General features: G+C 49.8%; 2 protein-coding genes across 5 annotated transcripts; both read left to right on the top strand.

The window, feature by feature from the left end:
- Window positions 1-3,494: 3,494 nt before the first annotated feature.
- Dll3 (delta like canonical Notch ligand 3) lies at window positions 3,495-12,560 on the top strand. Of its 2 annotated transcripts, none has more exons than XM_087570094.1 (9): window positions 3,495-4,268; window positions 4,401-4,682; window positions 6,215-6,272; window positions 7,902-8,144; window positions 8,293-8,510; window positions 9,862-10,084; window positions 11,368-11,947; window positions 12,159-12,243; window positions 12,363-12,560. In XM_087570094.1, exons 1-9 carry the CDS (start codon window positions 4,206-4,208, stop codon window positions 12,366-12,368), a joined length of 1,758 nt encoding a protein of 585 aa, XP_087426220.1. In that variant the 5' UTR covers window positions 3,495-4,205; the 3' UTR covers window positions 12,369-12,560.
- Window positions 12,561-15,792: 3,232 nt separating this feature from the next.
- Selenov (selenoprotein V) lies at window positions 15,793-23,053 on the top strand. 3 transcript variants are annotated; one of them, NR_146923.1, is given in 6 exon segments: window positions 15,793-16,487; window positions 18,400-18,424; window positions 18,542-18,595; window positions 18,694-18,768; window positions 18,847-18,984; window positions 22,943-23,053. NR_146923.1 is itself a non-coding variant. In NM_001166396.1 (6 exon segments), coding segments are annotated over 5 exon segments (987 nt in total). In that variant the 5' UTR covers window positions 15,793-15,844; the 3' UTR covers window positions 18,925-18,984; window positions 22,943-23,053.
- Window positions 23,054-23,269: the final 216 nt, after the last annotated feature.

The following is a 23,269-nucleotide window of genomic DNA, read 5'->3' as shown; positions in this document are numbered from 1 at the left end:
CCTCTGGAACAGCAGTTAGTGCTCTTAAACTGAGCCATTTCTCCAGCCCCAATGATAGTCCATTCTTTTTTTTTTTTTCTTCTTCTTCTTCTTTTTCTTTTTTTTGGAGCTGGGGACCGAACCCAGGGCCTTGTGCTTGCTAGGCAAGCGCTCTACCACTGAGCTAAATCCCCAACCCCCATTCTTTTTTAAAGTATATATCTATATATATGCTTTGTCAGTGCACTGGGTGCTTACAGAACTCATGGAGGCCAGAAGAAGCCACTGAATCCCCCAAGGTTGTGAGGGAGCTGCAATTGTGAGTGCTAGGAATTGAACCTATGTAGCCAGTGGTCTTAACTGCTGAGCCATCTCTCCAAGCCTCTCTGCTCCAGTCAGCACCTAGTATTAGCCCAGCATAAAACAACAACAACAAAATTAATGCTTTCATGCAGTTTGAAGCCATGGGCCAGATGCATCTGCATTCTAGACTGTTCAAAATGCCTATAGTGGTACCATAGAGGGAAGGATTGGTGTGCCACAGGGCTGTAATTTTAGCATTTAAGACACTCGGGGTTGGGGATTTAGCTCAGCAGTAGAGCGCTTGCCTAAGGTCCTGGGTTCGGTCCCCAGCTCCAGAAAAAAAGGAAAAAAAAAAAAAAAAAGACACTCAGGCTGGAGACATGGCTCAGTGGTTAAGAGCACTGACTGCTCTTCCAGAGGTCCTGAGTTCAATTCCCAGCAACCACATGGTGGCTCACAGCCATCTGTAATGAGATCTGATGCCCTCTTCTGGTGTGTCTTAGGACAGTTACAGTGTACTCATTTTTTTTTTTTTTATTAGTATAGAGCTTATTTAAGGCATGGGGAGGGGAGTTGAGGGGGTAGTCGAGACAAAGAAAGGCAGAGAGAGACAGAGAAGTAGAAGCCAGCCATGAGCATGGGGAGAGGGGGAAGAGGGAAAGAAGCAAGAGAGTAAAATAAATAAGTCTTACAAAACAAAACAAAAAACCCCACACTCCTGACAAGTTTGAAGCAAAGCTGGTTATGTAGCAAGACGCTATACAAAGAATTACAAGTAACACCAAAACTTCCAACTTAGAGTACTGACAGTACAGACCCCTGCGCTCAACAGGTTCTGAGGACCCCCCCCCCCCCCCCCCCCCCGCCCAAGACAGGGTTTCACTGTAAAACTTGCTGCCTGGAATTCTTTGTGTAGACCAGGTTGGACTCCAAATTACAGAGAACTGCCTGCCTCTCTCTCCAGTGCTGGGATTAAAGGTGTGTGCCACCACCAGCTTAGGTCTCCTGTTAATGTATGCGTTTTGCATCCAGAGGCCCTGAATTGGAGGCAACAGTGGACCAAAGCTTGGTGTAAGAAATAGGATCCTGGGGCTGGAGAGATGGCTCAGCGGTTAAGAGCACTGACTGCTCTTCCAGAGGTCCTGAGTTCAAATCCCAGCAACCACATGGTGGCTCACAGCCATCTGTAATGAGATCCGATGCCCTCTTTTGGTGTTTCTGAAGACAGTGACAGTGTGCTCATATACATAAAATAAATAAATCTTAAAAAAAAAGAAAGAAATAGGATCCTGGGTGGAATGAGTTGTAAATGGAGGGGACTTGATCTTTGGAGTGGGGGAAACATACTTTGTCCCTCAGGACCAGCTATGGGGAGCATCTTTTTGAGGCAGTCTTGTCACGTAGCTCAAATTGGCTTTGAACTTGAGTGATCCTCTTGCCTCAGTCTCTTGAGTGCTGGGGTTACAGCCGTGTGCCCTCACTCTTCTTGAATGGACTTGACATGTGACTTGAGTCTGTTCCCTCTGCCCTGTGTCCAGTTACACTGGAGGAATTCAGCATAGAGGCAGAAGCCCTCAGACAATACTCATGTGATGAGGCCTAGGGCATCTAATTCCAAATGTACTGTGCTGCAGGGCTCTCTGTGGACTCATTGTGTATAACCATGGCCCCTCCTCACACCCAGCTGTGGGATCGGAATTCCCAGGTCCTACCACTCAAGCTCTCAGGACAAGGTCTTAGTGTCTATCTCTGGGAGTGAGTTTTAGTTTCATTACAGTTTGTTGCTTAAGTACCTGCGGGCACCGACTGATTCAACCCCAAGACAGTAGTGAACAAGGCTGCTAGGAAGCAGTATCCCACTGTTCTGCACGGGAGATGCAAGGTAGGCAGTTGTAGGGGGATAAAGGCAAAAATGGGGGCAGAGAAGAGGGGGACACACAAGCCTGTAGTTGTACCTATTCAGGAAACAGGCAGGAGGAAGGAAAGTTTCAGGCTGGCCACACTGTCTCAAAATAGGAAAGGGTTGGGAATGTAGCTCAGCCATAGAGTGCTAACCTAATAGGCATGAGGAATGTTCTGTCTTTAGCACAGAGGAGAGAAGCAGTGGTTTGTATCCTTGAAGGTGTTTTATTTATTTTACATTTTTATATTTCTGGGGGCAGGGTGGGCATGAACATGCAGTCAGAGAACAGCGTTTGGGGGCAGTTCCTCATGTGGGTTCAAGGGATAAAACAGGTCATAGGCTTGATAGTGAGCGCCTTGACTGAGCCACCTCATCAACTGTAAGGTGCTGTTTCAGACTAGATGGGATGATCTAGAGGGCCTCTTGAGAAGGCGTGTGGCAGCAGAGCCTAGAGTGCAATGGGAGGAAAAGCTACTGGGGTGGGACGTATGGTCGAGCAGGCATGCTCACCCCTCTGCATTTGCTGTTCACAGTGTGTTCTTCCCCACGATCCTTCTCGTGCCCAGACCTTAGCATGGCCTCTGTTCCTGTGTGTAACAAGAAGTCCTAAACAGCTAAGAAACGTTCAGAAATTCCTTAAAGTCTCCTTTCTCTGTGATTCAGACTTCTAGAAATACCACCTTGTCTTGTGGTTGAAGCAAAAGCAGGTGTGGTAGGGGGCTTTGTGGTATGTTTGTGTTTTGTTTTTGAGGAAGGGTTTATGTAGTCCAGGCTGGCCTCTTTCTCCTGCTTGTTCTGCTTCTGCAGTGCTGGGATTACAGAACTGCCATATCCATCCATGGTTCTTTTTCTACTAAACATTTACTGACTATAGCTGCCTCCCCTCTACAAGACAAATGTTAGGATATAGGGCAACTTGTATTTTCCCTAAAATTATTAGCTCTGAGTATTAACTTATTATCTACTGGGGGTGGGGAGTGGGTTTCCTCTGTTTAAGTAGCCTTGCTCAGCCTCTGACACCAACACACTGTGACCAGAGCCTGGGCACCTGCACCTAAGTGGTTTTACTTGCTTGGATCCTGCGACATCCCGCCCCCCTGGGGATGGGCGGCTACATTCATCTGGGGTGGAGAGTGGGCCCCTGGTGTCTGAAGACTAATTTCCTGCCCGTTTGCCCCTCACACCTTCCTGAGCCCAAATGGGAGGCCCAGCTGCGGCCCGAGGGGGAGGGGCACGGCCGCCCGGCAGATGGCGACATTTACATACAGCTGGGAGGCCCCTCCGAGTCGAGGCTCGTAGCCTGGCGTCTGGTGGCTATGCTGGCTTCGCGGAGGGAGGCTTTGTTTTAAGAAGGGGAAACACGCATGCAAACACACAGGGGTCCACACAAAGAACCCAGCATTCTTATTCACTCACCACCTCATCTGTGGGTCTCCCAAACACACGCTTCCTTTTAACCTCACACACAGCCCGCTGGAGACGCATTCACAGCACTCACGGATTCATAGGGTCCTCCACAGTGGACAGGACTTCACAAAAGTACATACATGATAGAAAGGAATGCACACGGCTACAATAAAGTCACCTGTATTTCCGTTCTCCCACTCCAGTAGGCACAGACTCTTAGAGATCTTTCTAACCTCGCAGCCGTGTTAACTGTCCACACAGGTTGAGCCATATACCACCCACCACACACACACACACACACACACACACACACACACACACACACACACACACACACACACACACACAATCAGTTCATCTTTCAGTAGGCCTTACCTGTACTGCTCAGGCACACAGAGGTTTATTAGCTCCTGTCACTTTCAGATTGGTGCATGCAATCAATCACCTCACCAACTCGCCCACATAGAGTTACTCTGTCTCTTTCCCTGAGACCCCTCTCCCTGTCTATAGCCAGGAGGCTGGCCTGAGGGGGCGGGGCGTCCTCTCAGATATAAGGGTCCGGGATCCAGCAGCTGCGATTCCTGAGACTTTCCTCATCCTGTCCCCAAAAGCAATGGTCTCCCTGCAGGTGTCTTCACTTCCCCAGACGCTGATCCTGGCTTTTCTCCTTCCCCAGGTCAGATTCTGAGGGATACAGAAAGGAAAGGGACAGATGGGGTCGGGTCGTGGAGGTCTTAGAGAGTTTCGTGGGGCAGACAGACACCTAGGTCCCCGAGGTCCCTTAACCCTGTGGCCATCTCTGTCCCAGGCACTGCCAGCTGGTGTCTTCGAGCTACAAATTCATTCTTTCGGGCCAGGACCAGGCCCCGGGACCCCACGCTCCCCCTGCAACGCCCGAGGCCCTTGCCGCCTCTTCTTCAGGGTCTGCCTGAAACCGGGAGTCTCCCAGGAGGCCGCCGAGTCCCTGTGCGCCCTGGGCGCAGCACTGAGCACGAGCGGCCCGGTCTACACGGAGCAGCCTGGAGTGCCAGCGGCTGCCTTGTCGTTGCCTGATGGCCTCGTGCGTGTGCCTTTCCGCGATGCCTGGCCGGTAAGCCCAACCTCCACTTCTTTCTGTCCCCCAGCTCCCGGATACTCTTTCTTCCCCCAGAGCCTTAACTCTCCCCTCCCCTGAAACCCACATTCTTAGACCCCTCAGGGATGTCTAAAAACTGGGCTTCTCATCTTTTTGTGGTTTTGTTTAGTTATGTATGGTGTGTGTGTGTGTGTCATACTCACGAATACGCTACAGCGATATGAGGACAATCTCAGTTCTGTCTTTTTTTTATTATTTTTTTTATTTTATTTATTTATTTATTTATTTTATTTATTTATTTATTTATTTATTTATTTGGATCTTTTTTTCGGAGCTGGGGACCGAACCCAGGGCCTTGCGCTTCCTAGGCAAGCACTCTACCACTGAGCTAAATCCCCAACCCCTTAATTATTTTTTTAAAGATTTATTTATTATATGTAGTAACACTGTCTTCAGACACACCAGAAGTGGGCATCAGATCTCATTACAGATGGTTGTGAGCCACCATGTGGTTGCTGGGATTTAAACTCAGGACCTCAGGAAGAGCAGTCAGTGCTCTTAACCGCTGAGCCATCTCTCCAGCCCCTCAGTTCTGTCTTTTGTGGGACCCAGAGATTGAGCTAAGCTTTTCAGGAAGAGCTTTTTACCCAGTGAATCTCATCCTGGTTTTTGTTTGTTTATTTGTTTTGTTTTGTTTTTTTGTCATTGTCTGTATTTTGTTTAGAGACAAGCCCAGCTGTCTCTGAACTCACTATGTAGTTGAATCTGGTCTTGAATTTCCTGAGACTCCTCTTGCTTCCACTCCCATCTCCCAAGTGCTGGGATTACAGGGGTACAACCAGCAAGTTGGGTTTGGGATCGTTGTCTTTATTGTAGATCACTTTTTTCCTTTTTAAAAATTTATTTATTTATTTCATGTATATATATGAATACACTGTACTCAAACACACCAGAAGAGGGCATCCAATCCCATTACAGATGGTTGTGAGCCACTATGTGGTTGCTGGGAATTGAACTCAGGACCTCTGGAAGAGCAGTCAGTGCTCTTAACCACTGAGCCACCTCTCCAGCCCCACCCCACCCCCCAAGCACTTTCTTGAGATCACCTAACCTCTCATGTTTTAAACCTTAGCTCTTCTGGTTGGGATATCAGGTCACTTTCTGAATCCTGGTGCCCATCCCTGTACCCTCCAGATCTCAGAAAGGATCGGGGCCTGTATTTGAAATCTTTGGGGACTTTTTCCGTATTTAATTTCCTCACCTGGAGATGGGAACACTCTAGTACCTCCTTTTGGACAGGGTCTTGCTAGGTACCCCAAACTGATCTCATATTTGAAACCCTCCTACCTCGCTGGGACTACAGGTATGAATCCAGAATGAGACCAAAAATGTTGCTGGCCCCCTGGTTGGCTCCCTCTGGGGATGCTCCATCGCTTAGTCCTAAAACCAGCTTCCAGATTCCATGCTGTGTTCTGGTCTTCCCTGAGCTTCCTTAGCCCTGACCAGTGATTTTCTTTCTTTCTTCTTCCCCCACTCTGCTCAACCAGGGCACCTTTTCCCTCATTATTGAAACCTGGAGAGAGCAGCTGGGAGAGCGTGCTGCAGGTGAGTGGCTTCAGTCTCACTGGTAGGGAGGGCAGTGTGGGGTGCAGGACAGAGAATGAGGCTCGCTGCTAAAGTCGAGCACTCATGCCGGGCCTGTGATGTCATCATAGCCCCGGGATGTGGTGCTGGGCTTGTGGTTCTAAATTTGTGGGCAATTTGGGTATAGAAGAGTCCCGAGGGATGGTTCAACCAGTTGGGAGTGCTTGTTGCTCTGTGGACCAGGTTCTCTGCACCCTTGGGGTGGCTCACATCCATGACTGTAGTTCTAGGAGATCCTTTGCTTTTCTCTTGTATACTACTTATGTGCATAAAAATGTACTTTAGCTCTTGCTCCTGCCTTCCTGCTCCTGCTCTGTCCTCTTGTCCCTTCCCCTCTCTCTCCACGTGCTTACGGCCAGTTTCTACCTCTCTACTCTCTCTTCTTTCTCTGCTTCTACTACTCTCTTGACTCCCCTCCCAATCCCTGAATAAACTCTATTCTGATAGAGCAATGTAAGGACCATGTCCTGTGTAGGTTGAGCATCTCTGATACAAAAATGAGACATCCAAAGGACTCCTGAATCCATTTATTGTATCCTGTTGTAATGGAGACAAACTCCCCACATGCTATGCAAGACCCATTGTACCTTGCTCCTAGTCCCTCCCTGGTAGATTCCTGGCACACTTTCTACTGCCGAGCCATCTCCCTGACCCTGATTTTTTTTTAAAGATTTATTTATTTATTTATTTATTTATTTATTTATTTATTTATTTATTTAATGTGTGTAAGTACACCGTTGCTGACTTCAGACATGCCCATTACAGATGGTTGTGAGCCACCATGTGGTTGCTGGGAATTGATCTCAGGTCCTCTGGAAGAGCTGCTCTTTACCGCTGAGCCATTTCTCCAGTCCCGACCCTGATTTTGTATTTGAAACAGTGTCTCCTGTAGCCCAGGCTGTCTTGGAAATACCCATATAACTGAGGCTGGTCTTGAACTTCTGGCCCTTCCCGTCTACCTCCTGAATACTAGGGTTACAGGAATTGCCCCCCACTATGCTTCACTTAAAATTTAAGTCATTTTCTTGAAACAGGTTGTCACATAATGTAGAAAGGCCTTGAACTTCCCGTGTAGCCCAGGCTGTCCTTGAATTCACAATTCTTCTGCCTCAGCCTCCTGAGTGCTGGGTTATGAACATGAGCCACCACTTTAAGGTTGGTCGTCTCTTCCTAGCTTTCTGGATAAGGCTCCTCCCTTGGTACTATTGGGCCATCCAATTGGCTTAACCCTTCGCTCTTTTTGAGGCTTTTGCTGGGATTGTAGGCATGAGTGGAGCCACTATGCATAAAATGACCTTGAGGGGGCGCTATGACCTCACTTTTGGAGATCCTGTCCGTTGATCTTGACGTCGCAAGTTGTTAGAAGTCTCCTATTTAAATATTCAAATATTTTGTGGCAAATACCGGAGTAATTTGGTTTCTGAGAATCCTGTTTTCTTAACACTAGATATGACATGCAGGTACCCTAGGTGCATTAAGGGGAGGGCAGGCTTGCTAAGGAGGTCTTATACTCTTCACTTATCCACGACAAGGAATTCCCAGGAGGGGTGGAGATGACCTGAATCCCAATGTTGTACATTCTCCCCGTAGGGCCCGCCTGGAACCTATTAGCGCGTGTGGCCGGTCGCAGACGCCTGGCTGCTGGAGCCCCGTGGGCCCGCGATGTGCAGCGCACAGGCGCATGGGAGTTGCACTTCTCATACCGCGCGCGCTGTGAGCCCCCTGCGGTTGGGGCCGCCTGCGCGCGCCTGTGCCGCTCGCGCAGCGCCCCCTCGCGGTGTGGCCCAGGACTGCGCCCCTGCACGCCATTCCCAGACGAGTGTGAAGCCCCGCGTGAGTCCCTAAGTGTGTCCTGCTTTCCTGCTTAAGTGCGGATCCTAGTCCTTCTCACACCCCATTGATCTCCTTTAGGGAACTGAGGACCCCAACCTACTCTAACATTCACATCTTGTTCTTTCTGACTTTCTTCTGCTTCCTGCAGCCGTATGTCGAGCGGGCTGCAGCCCTGAGCACGGCTACTGTGAAGAACCTGACGAATGCCATTGCCTGGAGGGCTGGACTGGACCCCTCTGCACGGTCCCTGTCTCCACCAGCAGCTGCCTGAACTCCCGGGTCTCTGGTCCTGCCGGCACTGGATGCCTTTTACCTGGGCCTGGACCCTGTGATGGGAACCCATGTGCCAATGGGGGCAGCTGTAGTGTCAGTATCTTAATTACAACTCGTGTGTGTGCGTGCGTGTGTGTGTGTGCGTGTGTGTGTGTGTGTGTGTGTGTGTGTGTATGCATAAGTGCATGTTCGTGCACATGTGGAGGCCAGATGTACCCAGTATCTTTATCGAGCTCCATTTAATTTTGAGACCGGGACTCTCACTGAGCCTAGAGCTGGCCCATCTGGCTGACCTGTCTGTCTTTCTGTCTTTACTCCTTCAGCATCACAGAGCTCACAGATGTGCACTACCAAGCCTGATTTTACATGGGTGTTAGAGATCTGACCTCAGGCCCTCATGTTTGCACAGAAATTGTTTACCTACTGAACTATCTTCCTGGTGGTTCCCCTATACCCCAGGGTCTCACCGTGTAGCCCCTTGCTAGACTTGAGCTCACTATGTAGAACAGGCTGGTCTTGAACTCCCAGAGAACTATCTAGGCCTCATGAACACTGGGATTAAAGGAGTGTGCTACTATGTCTGGCAAGCCCACCCCACACTGCTTTCTTTGAGATAGGTTTTAGCTATATAGAGCCCTCACTAGAACTCTGAGTAACAATGGCTGGCCTAGAACTCCTAAATTTTCTGCCTTGGCCACCTTGAGTGCTAGGATTACAGGTTTGTACCACCATGGCTGACCTGATTAGAACTTTACCTTGTGAGTTCCAGCACCTCCGCTCCCCACCCCAACCCCACCCCTGGCTCTGTAACATTGTGGCCTGGGAGGAAGCCAGGAAGCAACTAACTGGGAAGCTTTGCTGGAGGCTGGCTGTCCTGCCTGCATCTTGGACCTTAAAGTAGGATTAGGATATGAAATGGTATTGAAGAGCAGGAAACATAGCTCAGTGTTGGACCGCTTGCTTTGCACATGCACGGTGCTGAGTTTTGTCTTCAGGTGGGTGGGCCGGGCAGGAAAGAAGCTTTTGTGGGCATGCTGTGGCTTATTCTTGTAACCCCAGCACTTGGGACATCGAGGCTCCTGAGTTCAAGGCCAACTTGGCCTCCGGGGAACCGAGACCTGCCTTTTAAAATTGCTCTCATGGAGAATGTGAGCATAGTGTGTGTGTGTGTGTGTGTGTGTGTGTGTGTGTGTGTGTGTGTGTAGGCAGGGCAAGTAGGTGTCATGTGATAGGCTCAGGCATGATGGGAATGAACAGCTCTCTGGGCTTCCAGAGCTCCTCCCCCACTTAGGATTTCATGTGTAGAAGTAACAGCATGGCCGTGTGAGCAGCGCTCCTAGGGGAAATTCCGAACCTGGGGACTTGGGCTTGAACAAAGCCACCCATGGTGGTAAAGGAGAAGGGAGGGATTTGGCTCCAAGAAGTCCCTTGTCTCTCTGTTCAGGAAACCCCGGGCTCCTTTGAATGTGCCTGTCCCCGGGGATTCTATGGGCCTCGATGTGAGGTGAGCGGGGTGACATGCGCAGATGGACCCTGCTTCAATGGCGGCTTGTGTGTTGGCGGTGAAGATCCTGACTCTGCCTATGTCTGTCACTGCCCACCTGCTTTCCAAGGCTCTAACTGTGAGAGGAGGGTGGACCGCTGTAGCCTGCAGCCTTGTCAGAATGGTGAGGTGGGGAAGCCAGAGTGGCCGGGGTTGGGGTGGAGTCTCTGATGCTCAGACGATCCTGGGTGGGAAAGCTGCCTGTGTGCCCTGTGTGCCCCAAGTCCTGGGGACATGACCCCCCTCCCTCTGCCTAGTCTGTGCTATGAAACAGGAAGAATATTCATCTCATAGGTCTTTATTAAGATTTTACCGTCAAGCTTTAATTTAGGCATTGAGGATTTAGCAGAGAGAGAGAAGCCAAAATCCCTGCTGTGGTTCAAGAGGGAGGACAGTGTGGCCAGAACAGACTGGTGAGGGACGAGGTTAGGCTGGTGACAGGGGCAGACCCTGTAACCTGCTTGGATGGTGGTAGAAGGTGTCTTTGGTTTTTCCTTGAGTGAGATGGAGCCACAGGAAGATTCTAAGCAGGGGAGAGCCCTGATTTGGCACAGGTATTAAATGATTAAATGAGGACAGACTGGGTGATGTGGCGTGTGCTTATAAACCCGAGCACTCTAGAAGGTAGACAGGAGGATCAGGAGTTCAAGGTCATTCTGGGCTATATAATGAGTTCCAGGCTATCCCGAAACAAACAACAACAAAACCCTCTAAGAGTTAAGTAAGATCATGAATGTAAAGACCCTGGTAGATACAGTGAGTCTGAAATACTGTTCACAGTTGAACATGTTGGCATAGTTAATTCTAGCATTCTGGAGGCCCAGGCCAGAGGACCATAAATTCAAAGCTAGCATGGGCTAATTGTTTCCTTTGGACTGAGTGACAGAAGGGACTGTACTAGACAATGCCCTTTGACAAGTACCAGCCGCTGCCTTTTTCCAGGGCCTCTTTTGCCCACTCTTAGGACTCAAAGGCATCAGGGCTGGATGAGGGCACAGGGCACAGTGGCTCTGGGCTGAAATGGAGGAAAAGCAGGAGGGCTTCCCAGAGAAAAGGGCATCGGAAGAGGGGGGAAGCCCCCGCCCAGGAAAAAATGGTGGGCGGGGGAGAAAGGATTGGGAAAGAGATGACTAGGTTCACGTAGCCATGGACAACCTTGCATGATGGCCCGCTCCTGTAACCCCAGCACTTGGAGGAGAGGACATGAGAATCCTATGTTCCAGGCTAGCTATACACTGAGATCTGTTCAAAAATTTAAAAAGGCACGGACGAGAGCCAGCTGGCTCCTAGACGTGGCTCTTTAGATATTCAGACCGGAAACTTACAAAGTATGGTCCAATGGTGGAAAAGACTCAAGGAGGCGTAAGGTGCAAGTGATCGCTTGGCGTTGACACCGTTTCCCCGCAGGCGGCCTCTGCCTTGACCTGGGACATGCGCTGCGCTGCCGCTGTCGCGCGGGATTCGCCGGGCCACGCTGCGAGCACGACCTGGACGACTGCGCCGGCCGCGCCTGTGCCAACGGCGGCACGTGCGTGGAGGGCGGCGGCGCGCGCCGCTGCTCGTGTGCGCTGGGCTTCGGCGGGCGCGACTGTCGGGAACGCGCGGACCCCTGCGCCTCTCGCCCCTGCGCCCATGGAGGCCGTTGCTACGCCCACTTCTCCGGCCTTGTCTGCGCCTGCGCGCCCGGCTACATGGGTGTGAGATGCGAGTTCGCTGTGCGCCCCGACGGCGCAGACGCCGTGCCCGCGGCTCCGCGGGGCCTGAGGCAGGCTGACTCACAGCGCTTCCTTCTGCCTCCCGCCTTGGGGCTGCTGGCGGCCGCAGCTTTGGCCGGCGCCGCTCTCTTGCTCATCCACGTTCGCCGCCGAGGTCCTGGCCGGGATACTGGGACTCGCCTGCTTTCCGGGACCCGGGAGCCTTCGGTCCACACGCTCCCGGATGCACTCAACAACCTGAGGTTACAAGACGGTGCTGGGGATGGCCCCAGGTGAGGGCGGCACATCTTGTCACTGTGACCAATTGACTGGCTTGGTTCTATCCGATCGGACTTTCTTACCCAGGTGTCATAGCCCTCTTCTGACGGAGTCATTGCAGAATTATCCCTTGCCAGTCTGCAGTTTCCCTCTTCGATGGGTGTGGGAAACAAAAAGTGAGAATTCATGGGGTCTGAATCGTTCCTTGTTTCTCTCCTCCCACAGCTCGTCGGCTGACTGGAATCATCCCGAAGATGGGGACTCTCGATCTATTTATGTCATACCAGCCCCTTCCATTTACGCACGAGAGGTAGCCACGTCCCAGGTTCCCACATTCCAAGTCTTGGGCACTTGGCTCAGTGGCAGTCAGCTTCCTCCTACCCCCCAATATCTTTTCTAATGCTTCTTTCTCATTTTTTTCTTTTCCAGGCCTGATGCTGCTCCTTCTCTGCCATCGTCTGGAGATGGAGCCTGAATGATTTTATTTGCTTTGTGGTGTGTCCAATCCCTGCCCCACACCGACTGGAGGCTGTTTAATAGGGCTTTATTGTACATATTGCTTATTTATAACCTAGTTTTTGTTATCGCCCCAGAGACATCTATAAAGGTTCTTATTTTGATCAACTACATCAGGCTGAGAACTTTTTATTTTTCCCAAGACAGTGTTTCTCTCTGTAAAAGCCCTGGCCGTGGAGGCTGGAGAGATGGCTCAGCGGTTAAGAGGCCCGACTGCTCTTCCAGAGGTCCTGAGTTCAAATCCCAGCAACCACATGGTGGCTCACAACCATCTGTAAAGAGATCTGATGGCCTCTTCTGGTGTGTCTGAAGACAGCTACAGTGTACTTATATATAATAAATGAATAAATCTTTAAAAAAAAAGCCCTGGCCATCCTAGAACGCTGTAGACCAGGCTAGCCTCGAGCTCACAGAGATCCAACTGCCTCTGCCTCCCAAGTGCTGAGATTAAAGGCCACCCCAACGGGTGAAGTTTATTTTTGATGTTGAAGCTAAGAAAAAGAACTGTCTCATAAGGGGAATAATAGGATTTTGTTGCTTTTAAATTGAGACGGGATCTTGTGATAGCTTGGAGCTCATTATGTAAACCAGTAGTTCTTAACCTGTGGGCCCCAACCCTTTCCGGGGTTGAACAGCCTTTTCACAGGGGTCACACATCAGAGATCCTGCATATCAGATATTTACGATTCATCACAGTAGTAAAATCACAGTTATGAAGTAGCAATGAAATGGTTTTCTGGTTGAGGAATTGATTGAAGGGTCACAGCATTAGGAAGGTTGAGGGCCACTGTGTGGTTTTCTTTTTTTCTTTTTCATTGTTGTTTTTCTTTTTCTTTTCTTTTCTTTTCTTTTTGGTTCTTTTTTTCGGAGCTGGGGACCGAACCCAGGGCCTTGCGCTTCCTAGGCAAGCACTCTACCACTGAGCTAAATCCCCAGCCCCTTCTTTTTATTTTTTATTTTTTTATTTTATTTTATTTTTTTTTTGGAGCTGGGGACCGAACCCAAGGCCTTGCGCTTCCTAGGTAAGCGCTCTACCACTGAGCTAAATCCCCAGCCCCCCTTCTTTTTATTTTTAAAGATTTATTTATTATATATGAGTAAACTGTAGCTGTCTTCAGACACACCAGAAGAGACCATCAAATGCTGTTACAGATGGTTGTGAGCCACCATGAGGTTGCTGGGTATTGAACTCAGGACCTCTGGAAGAGCAGTCAGTGCTCTTAACCGCTGAGCCATCTCTCCAGCCCTTCTTTTTCTTTTTAAATATGTATTTATCTTATATGAAGGTTCTGTCTCCACACACACCAGATGGTTGTGAGCCACCCTCATGGGTGCTGGGAATTGAACTCAGGACCTCTGGAAGAGCAGTCAGTGCTCTTAACTGCTGAGCCATCTCTCCAGCCTGTTGTTTTTCAACACAGGGTTTCACTGTAGCCTTGGCTGCCCTGGAACTCCCTCACTCTGTAGATCTACTGGGCTGTAAACCAAGTTAGCATCAAATTTGCAGCACCTTTCTGCTTCTGCTTCTTGCCATACCAGGAATTATAGGCATATACCACCGCGCTGGACTAGGCTTGGTCCTTTGATAGTAGGACTCACTAACAGTTTTAGACTTGTAGCACAGGGGATTAGATTAAAATTAAAATATAATTAAAATCAGCCAAGAGAGTCTGGCATGGTGGCACAGGCCTTTAATCCCAGCTCCTGGGAGGCAGAGGCAGTGACTTTCTGTGAGTTCAAGGTCAGTCTGGTCAGAGCAAGTTTCAGGACAGCCAGGGATATATAGTGGGACCCTGTCTCAGAAAGGGGGGAAAAAGGCTGAGGCAGGAGGATCATAAGTTTAAGGCTAACCTAAGCTGTATGTCTTTCTTAAAGATAACATAAAGCAAACCAAAACAAAAATAAATTTAAAACCCAGCCAACTAGAGAAGGGCATGTGCCAGGGTCCAGGTCAATTCCTAGTACAAACATTGGATGTTCTTCCTGTTCTTCCTGTGGCAGCATGGCCTGCATTGACTTCTGGCAACAGTGTGGGTGGTCATGTACATGAAACATTGTATACCACGAAGCACGTCTGCATTCTGAGGCCTAGAGTTTTCCTGGGGTCTCAGTCAGGCAGATATAGTTAATAGCCCTCCTGAGGCTGAGCTGTGACACAACACGGCCCAAGCTGTCACCATCATCCACATCATTATGGACTGTTGGGTCTATGTGTGTGCCCCTCCCCCCCATCCCAGAAGGATGTTCCAAGGGGTAGAAATACTGCCCAAAAGCCACGGGGAGATGCTGCCATCTCTTAGGACATCAACAGGGTCACATGTATCCTGAGGCTTGTTTGTTTTTAAATATGTGCCTGAGAGTGACTTTGAACTTCTGATCCACCTCCCTCTATCACCTGAGTGCTGGAGTAGGGTCCTGAGTCACCATAACCGGTTTGTGTGGCACGGGGACCAGGGCTTTGTGAAAACTCTCTATCAACTGAGCCACACCCCCTGTTAAAACTTCGAGCTTCAGAGTGAAGTCTGGATGGCCTTACATGGTCACTGTTCCTGGTTCCAATCCTTGTCACCTCTGCCTTCTGCCTGCACTCCAGCTCTCAAACTTGTCCCCTTTTTTGGTGCAAGCTTCCCCTTTATCTCCCTAACTCGGGTTCCACAGAATTAGTTGACCCAGATCTTGTTCTAGGAGCTGGGGATACAGCATGAAGACAGGGTCTCACTTTGACCACTCTCAGGGACCCTTCTCCTGAGGTTAAAAAAAAAAAAATCACACCGCCTACTCACAAACCAGTGTGAGAATCATGACTCAGCTACTTACTGGGCAATTGCATAGCTTCTGTTTCCTGTGTAAATTGCATTGTTTGTGTGGGTTGTGGCTATTTTTCTCCGGACTTTGTAGCTGTGGCCTAGTCTCAGAGTTCCTCTCTAATCCTGCAGAAAGGTATCTCCTTTCTGAATTGTACGGTTGCTGGAATTCTCCCCTGCTCTGAAGGCTTTGGGCTGTCCCTCTGATACTGGGTGTGACCTCCTATCACCGACAGGAAGCAAGGAGGGCAGAGATGCTTTGTCTCTGGAATCCCCACCGCTAGGAGGGCGCTTAAGGAACTCAATCCGCTAAACTCAAGAGTGGCGGTGGCGGTGGCGGTGGGAAGCTCTAGGAAGAGTCGGCTCCCTCTGGGGACGGGACAGGGGCGGGGTCTATTCGGTGAGATCTGAGGAGAGCAGTGCCTCCCTAGCTCAGAGCGTGGAATCTCTGCCTGACTGGAATCCGGTGTAACAGTGCCTGCTTGCGGTTGCTTCGGGTTTAGAACCCTGGGTGCGAAAGTTCTCCCCGCCCAAGGAAGCAGGGCGAAGCGGGAGGGTCAGCCTGGGGTACGCGGGTCTCACCTGGTCCCCATGAATAACAAGGCGCGGAACCCCGCTCCCTCTTCAGTCCGGGCAAACACCCCGTCCCGGACACCCACTCCCGTCCGAACCGCGACCCCAGTCAGGGCCTCGACCCCGGCGCACAACCGGTCTCCGGTCCGAACATCCATCCGGGTCCGGACTCCTGCTAACCCTGTTCCAATTCGGTTCCCTACTCCAGCCCCAGCCCCTGCCCCTGCCCCAACTCCAACCCCAGCCCCAACTCCAGCCCCAGTCCCGGCCGCAGCACCGGTGCGGACTCCAGCACCAGTCCGGGCCTCCATTCAAGGTCGGAGCTTTCCCACGATCTCTCCAGTGAGGTTCTTACGGAACTTGGCCTTGCCCGCGGCACAGCCCCTTTCTTCCGGGGGTGCTGGCTCTCTCTCAAAGGATCTCACGCTCGCTCAAAAGCAGAAGCCCTCGATCCACAGCCTAGCGGAGGCCATCCAGGGGCCCTTTCCAGTGCTCACTCCCTCGGCCTCCTCGGAGACCCACGGCTCCATACCGGACCCCGCCCCTCCCACTGACTCCTTGGCTTCCACTGCCATGGCCTCCAGTACCTTGGACCCCATTCCGGGCCCCAAACCTACACTAGAGTTCTTGGCCTCCCCGCTGAAGGAAACCCCTGATTTGGGTAAGCTCTCCACAATTTCCCCAGCACAGAACTTCGTTTCCACTAAGGAGGTCCCCTCCACCAGCGAGGACGTCCCAACGGCCAACAGAGTCTTGATCCGTGTGATGTACTGGTGAGGGGCTCTCCCTACCCTCGAAAGAACTGGACCCGGCAGGTGCTGGAGTTCGGGGCATGTATGTGCAGGCCCGGGTGTGCGCGCTAGGTAGGGAGGCAGATCCACAGAGTTCTGACTGCCACCGCTCTGTCCCTCTGAGATCAGAAAGCTCTATTCAGTTTCCCACCCTGGCTCTCAGCGTCTTTCATTCACTCCCACCTACCCTTGCGTTCCACCTTTGATCTTTACTCTTTCGCTCGCTTTCATTTGCACATTTACTGACTTTAGGCTTCATTCACTCCTCTCCCTTCAAACATCTGTATGAACGACTTGGCTGCTGCCCTTCGCTTTTATTCATTCATTAGTGCGTTCCCCACCTGGCAGTCAGAATCATTCATTTAGCTGCTTGAATCCTGCCTCTCAACTTCATGCATGCATTCACTCTTGTTCGTTCGTTCGTTCGTTCGTTCGTTCGTTCGTTCGTTCGTTCGTTTGTTGGTTCATTTCTAAGGATGGGTAGAAGTGCTAAGCTTCATCCACCCTCAACCATTCAACATCAGCATGATCAATGGCTCTAAACTGTGTTCTCATTCATTGATTCATACACGCATTCACTGGTGATTCCTATGACTGGGAATCTGTTCCCACTCCTCCCTTGGCTTCCCTAGCAGGCCAAGCAGTGCACAGCCTATGCCAACCTGCAGAATTATGAGCAGAGAGGCACTTCCTGAGGAAGGAGGAGAGGCCGTCCATGTCCGAGCTAAGCTGGGTGGTCAGGATGGTTTTGCTCCCTGGTGACCCCTGAGCCACCATTTCTCAGAGAAGAGGAATGAGGCTGCTGAATGAAGAGTGGAAATGGAAGTGGGGGGTGGTGTTGGTGGGGGGACATAGTGGGGCAGCCGGTGAACAAGTACAGAGGCTCTAGAGGCTGAAAGCAGCTCTCAGTTGCTGCTTCAGGCTTATGAAGTGACCTGAGTGGAGTAGCACAGGTCAAGGCTGTCTTCCTCATTGCTTCTGGAGAACTCCAGGCCCTTGACTCACACTCTTCCTCCTTCCTTTGGCCCTGCCAGGGAACTTCCACCTGCTCATCTCCTGTCCCACAGTGTCTGTTTCTCTCTTCCCAAGCTTTCTCTTCTCTTCTCGCTCCCTTCTTTCCCTCTCCAATCTTCTCTCTCCTCTTTTCTCTCCTCTTCTTCCTCCTCTTCTCCCTATGTAGCCCTGGCTGTCTCAGAACACTCGCTATGTAGCTCAGGCTGACCTGGAATCCACAGAGCTCTGATTAAAGTATGGACCACACGCCTGGCTCGACAGCTGTTTAGACACCCATCAGGTGTCTGTGGCACCAGGACAGGAGACTCCCGTCCTGGTAGCTCTGACATGCTAGTGTGGAGGGGCAGGCAGGATGCACAGGAAGGCATCCAGGAGAGTCACAGTGTCTACTGTGAGGGTCAAGAAAGCCTCGCTGAGGTGACCTGAGGAAGGGAGAGGACCCATGCACATCCTAGGGAGGAAGGAGCATTCTGCAACCACCTACCAGTACCAAGGCCCCGAGGCAGCGCACACCTGCAGTGTTCAAAGACCAGCAAAGAGAGTTCTGGAGCTGGGCAAGGTGGGGGACGGAGGAGGAGGGATGATGGGCACAGTTACGTGGGCACCCAGGAAGGTGAGGAGGAGGAGGAGGATTTCTCCCTGAAATGGTACCATGGGAATGGGGGAGGTGTCCAGGAAGGCAGGGATGGGGGCAGATTCAGACTCACTGCTGCTATAATGTCTCCCTTATTTCTTTCCTGCCTCCCTTCCCCTGCCCTTTGCTTCCAGTGGCCTCTGAAGCTATGGCCTTCGGGTGAGTAGTTTCTCCTTCAGAATGTAAGGGAGCAAATGATGCAAACACTGGAAGGTGGGGGTCCCTGTTTCACTCCCATCACCCTGTGACTCCATAACCCCATCTCTTCCCTCTCAGTACATTCTACTGAAAAAGACCCTGGAGCATCAATTTCCAAACCTTCTGGAGTTTGTAAGTGTACCGGTAACCCTGCGGGGGAAGGAGTGGTCATGGTTCCCAGACCCCTGAGAAATCTTCAGTCTCCTCCACCCACAACATTCTCTTGCCAGGAGGAGGAAAGAGCTACCCAGGTTACAGGGGAGTTTGAAGTGTTTGTGGATGGGAAATTGATCCATTCCAAGAAGGTGATTCTGGGATCAGAGGGTGGAGAAGGGGTACTGGGAGGTTGAGTCACATCTGGACTCTTTCTCCTTCATACCCAGAAAGGCGATGGCTTTGTGGATGAGACTAGTCTGAAGAAACTTGTGGGTGCTATTGATGAAGAGATCAAGAAAAGGTAGCAGCAATAGTGGAGCTGGACATGAGTGAGATGCAATGGAGGGTCATGAGGAAGCGTGCAAGTAAGTGAATAGGGGCAGGGCAATATCTAGGATCTACTACAGCTCAGCTGACCTTCACCCTCAAAACCATGGAACATCACTGCTGTTATTTTTATTTTATATTGACAGAGGGGGGAGAGAGAGAGAGAGAGAGAGAGAGAGAGAGAGAGAGAGAGAGAGAGAGGCCATAACATCATAACATGTATGTGGAAGTTAGGAGACTCCACAGTGTAGTTTCTGGGGATTGAACTCAGATCATCAAACTTGGCAACAAACTCCTCTACTCAATGAGCATTATTGCTGCTCCCCTATCCCCCACTTGAGACAGTCTTATTGTAGAGCCCAGGCTGTCCTAGAAGCCTTTAAGTAGTTCAGGCTGCCCTTGAACTCCCAGCAATCCCCTTGCCTTAGCTTCTTTTTTTTTTAATTAATTAATTTATTTTATGTATGTGAGTACATTATGGCTGTCTTCAGACACACCAGAAGAGGGCACCAGATCTCATTACAGATGGCTGTGAGCCTCCATGTGGTTGCTGGGAATTGAACTCAGGACCTCTGAAAGAGCAGTCAGTGCTCTTAACCAGTGAGCCATCTCTCCAGTACTTGGCTCAGCTTCTTTTTCTTTTTCTTTTTTTTTTTAAAGATTTATCTATTTATTATATATAAGCACACTGTAGCTGTCTTCAGATGCACCAGAAGAGGTCATCAGATCTTATTACAGATGGTTGCGAGCCACCATGTGGTTGCTGGGATTTGAACTCAGGACCTCTGGAAGAGCAATCGGTGCTCTTAACCACTGAGCCATCTCTCCAGCCCCTTGGCTCAGCTTCTTTTTTTGGTTCTTTTTTTTTTTTTTTTCCGGAGCTGGGGACCGAACCCAGGGCCTTGTGCTTCCTAGGTAAGCGCTCTACCACTGAGCTAAATCCCCAGCCCCTTGGCTCAGCTTCTTAAGTGTTGGGATTTACACATCTGAGCACCCCTCAACTCCCCCCCCCCACTTTTGAGACAGAGTCTTACATAACCCAGGATAGCCTCAAACTTGTTATGGGGCTGAGAATGACCTTCAACTACAGATCCACCTGCCTCTACCTTCCAGTTGCTGGGGATTACAGGTGTGATCACCATCCACAGATTCTTAGGTGTTGTGGTGGAAGCCAGAGCCTGCATATGCTAGGCAGCCATTTTACCAACTGCACCACTCCTCGCACCCTCTTCTCATTCCTCCCATTTTCTTTCGGTGCTGGAGATTGAACTGTGTAGAGTAACTTTTATTCTCCTGATGTAATTGTCATCTCGGAGACTTCCTCCTCCATCTGCTAACCTAGGCCTAGTCCTGGAAACTTCTAGCCTCTGTACGATCTTATCTGAGCCTAGAATGTTTTCAGCCTGAGACTTGCTGCTGAGTAAGCTCACCCTTTCTTGTTCTTCCTGAACTTTGGCTGGCTGGTTCAACTCAAACTCCTCTCCAAGCTGATTCAATCTGTCTTCTCTCAGTTTCTCACTGAATTGCTCTGCTTGGCCTCGTACTAACTTAGGGAATCTGTTCTAATCATCTGGATCCTTCTCATTCTCCAACTCATTCTGTCTTCATCTGTGTCTAGCTTGTTCTCTCTCTGCAACCTGCCTCTGTACAACTGTCTCAGTAAAACTCCTCCCTTTCTAAATTTTTCTCTCTGCATTGATCTCTTAGGTAGCTTCCCTTTCCCCTCTCTCCTCCTGAGAGGTGGGCAGATCCTGTTCTGTCAATTATTTCTTTCTTTTCTTTTTTTTTTTGGTTCTTTTTTTCGGAGCTGGGGACCGAACCCAGGGCCTTGCGCTTCCTAGGCAAGCACTCAACCACTGAGCTAAATCCCCAACCCCCTGTCAAATATTTCTGATTCATCACTTTGTCTGCCACTCGATTAGACATCGCTTTCAAACATGGGTGCTTCCTTCTACAAACTAACTTTACCTTCATAGTTTGGGATTAAAGGTGTGTACTAAGAGTTGAGCCAGACCACAGCTAGAAACAGATTTTTTCAGTAAATGACACAATTTCAGAACTCACAATGTGATCAAATATCTTGCATCAGACCTGGGCTGAAGCCCACTCATGGGAGGTGAGAGCTTTACCGTGGAGTTGCATCCACTTTTTCTCCTGTCTTATTATTATTTTGAGATAGGGTGTAACAGCACATGCCTGTAACCCCAGTACTCAGGAGGCTGAGGCAGGGGGATTGAGGTGAGTTTGAGGCCATCCTGGACTGCATAGATAGACCCTGTCTCAAAACAAAAGACTAACCAAAGCTAAAATCATTAAAAACCCAGTTTGTAGTTGCCACAACACACTTCAACTCAACAGTGAGATGTGGCTAGTGTACTGGGCTACGTTGATCTGCATTGGATTGTAGATATAGTATACAAAGATGATCTGGCATTATTTTAAGATGTTTACATAGATAATATTTGAGATACTAAAAGATGGGGTTGGGGATTTAGCTCAGTGGTAGAGCGCTTTGGGTTCGGTCCCCAGCTCCCCAAAAAAAAAAAAAAAAAAAAAAGAAAAGAAAAAAAGAGATACTAAAAGATGTCTGCAATGACTTATATACCATCGATGCTTGGATTTTCTCCTTCAACTTGTGAGCATGAGCCGAAGAGATTTAGTCTCCTAAGCAGACATTGATGAGCCACACCCCCAGCCCCTCATTGGGGGATTCTAGGGCTCTACCACTGAGCCACGCCCCCCGCCCCTCACTGGGGGATTCTAGGCAGGGGCTCTACCACTGAGCCACGCCCCCAGCCCCTCACTGGTGCACTCCACTTCTGAGCCTGATACGGAAAGTTTTTGTTTCTAGATTTTGGGAGTTAATAATTATTTCAAGTTGGCCTAAAATTGTAGAATATCTTGTCTCAGCCACCTAAATGCTGGGATTACAGGTGTGGGCTACCACCTGGCTCTAAGAGAAAAGTTTTAAAAATGGAAAGATGAGGCCATTATGATACCTGAAAAACACGTCTTCAGATTATCTAGTATCCAGTCAAGGATCTCAAAAATATCCTCCTTTTTTTTGTTTGATTTTTGTTTTTTTTACAGCTGAGCATGGTGGCTCATACTTGTAATCCCACTTACAACCACTAGGTAAACTGAGGCAGGAGGAGGCTCACTGGGAGTGTGAGGACAACATGGACTCCTCAGAGCATGTCTTAAGAAACCAAAAGACTGGGGAGGCTAAGGGGCTAGCTCAGTGAGTAAGAGCACTGGCTGTGAAGAGAGAGGAGCTGAGTTCAAATTCACAGCACTTGGGTATAAAATTGGGCATGTCCACACATTCTTGTGACTCCAGTGTTTTGAGGCAGAAACTATGTGGGTCCCAGGGTCTCACTGCCAAGTCAGTTTAACTGAAACTGTGTTAAAGGGGCTGGAGAGATGACTCAGGTGCTAAGAGCACTGACTGGGGGTTGGGGATTTAGCTCAGTGGTAGAGTGCTTGCCCAGCAAGCGCAAGGCCATGGGTTCGGTCCCCAGCTCCGGGAGAAAAAAAAAAAAAAAGCACTTACTGCTCTTGCAGTGGTCCTGAGTTCAGTTCCCAGCACCCACAGGGTAGCTCACAGCCATCTATAACTCTGGTTCCAGGCAATCAAACACCTTCTGACCTCTTCATGCTCTAGGCGTGTACATGGTATACACAGAATTATATGCTGGCAAGCACTCCTACTTATAAAATAAACATAAATAAACCTTAACAGAAAATAAGTTGGAGTGTGATAAAAGATACTTACCATCTGCCTCTGGCCTCCACACATATGTGTATAGGCACACAACACATGCACCCACATACACAAGTGCACATAGGCCACACATAACAACCACAAAAGTGCTGGCCATGTAGCTCAGAGGTTAACATACACATATACATATACCTCACATGAAGCCCTATAGAAATACCAATATTTTAACAGGGAATTGTTACTATTTTGTTTTCCTTCTCTCCCTGTCTCAGGAACCTCAGCGGGATGATGAGAAGGGCTGAAATGCTGCCAAACCAGGTCCTTTTCTGATGGTGGCTGGGGCTTGGTTAGGGCTTGGGAGAGTAAAGAAAAATATAATCTGCTTCCCTGTGTCGGCGTCTGACAATGTCTGCTGTCTGTCACCACCACACTAATGCCTAAGGTCTGAGACTGTCACCTGCTACTGGGCTTTCAGCATCTCCCCATCTGGTTCAAGGCAGAGTGGGGAGGAAGGACAGGGAAGGTCCATTCTATGCCCTTAAAGACTTGAATGCTAAAGGCCTGGTTCCCAGGCTGTGCTGCTATTGGGAGGCAGTGGA

This window comes from Rattus norvegicus, chromosome 1, assembly GCF_021556685.1.
Source record: "Rattus norvegicus strain SHRSP/BbbUtx chromosome 1, alternate assembly SHRSP_T2T, whole genome shotgun sequence".
NCBI lineage: Eukaryota > Metazoa > Chordata > Mammalia > Rodentia > Muridae > Rattus > Rattus norvegicus.
The sequence above is the reverse complement of the archived record's forward strand: the minus strand, read 5'-3'. Positions and strand labels throughout refer to the sequence as shown.

Coding starts and splice junctions, on each gene's coding strand:
- Dll3 (XM_087570094.1), top strand. CDS start 4,206: ATGGTCTCCCTGCAGGTGTCTTCACTTCCCCAGACGCTGATCCTGGCT. Junction 6,273..7,901: donor GCTGGGAGAGCGTGCTGCAG/GTGAGTGGCTTC, acceptor TTCTCCCCGTAG/GGCCCGCCTGGAACCTATTA. Junction 8,145..8,292: donor AGACGAGTGTGAAGCCCCGC/GTGAGTCCCTAA, acceptor TGCTTCCTGCAG/CCGTATGTCGAGCGGGCTGC.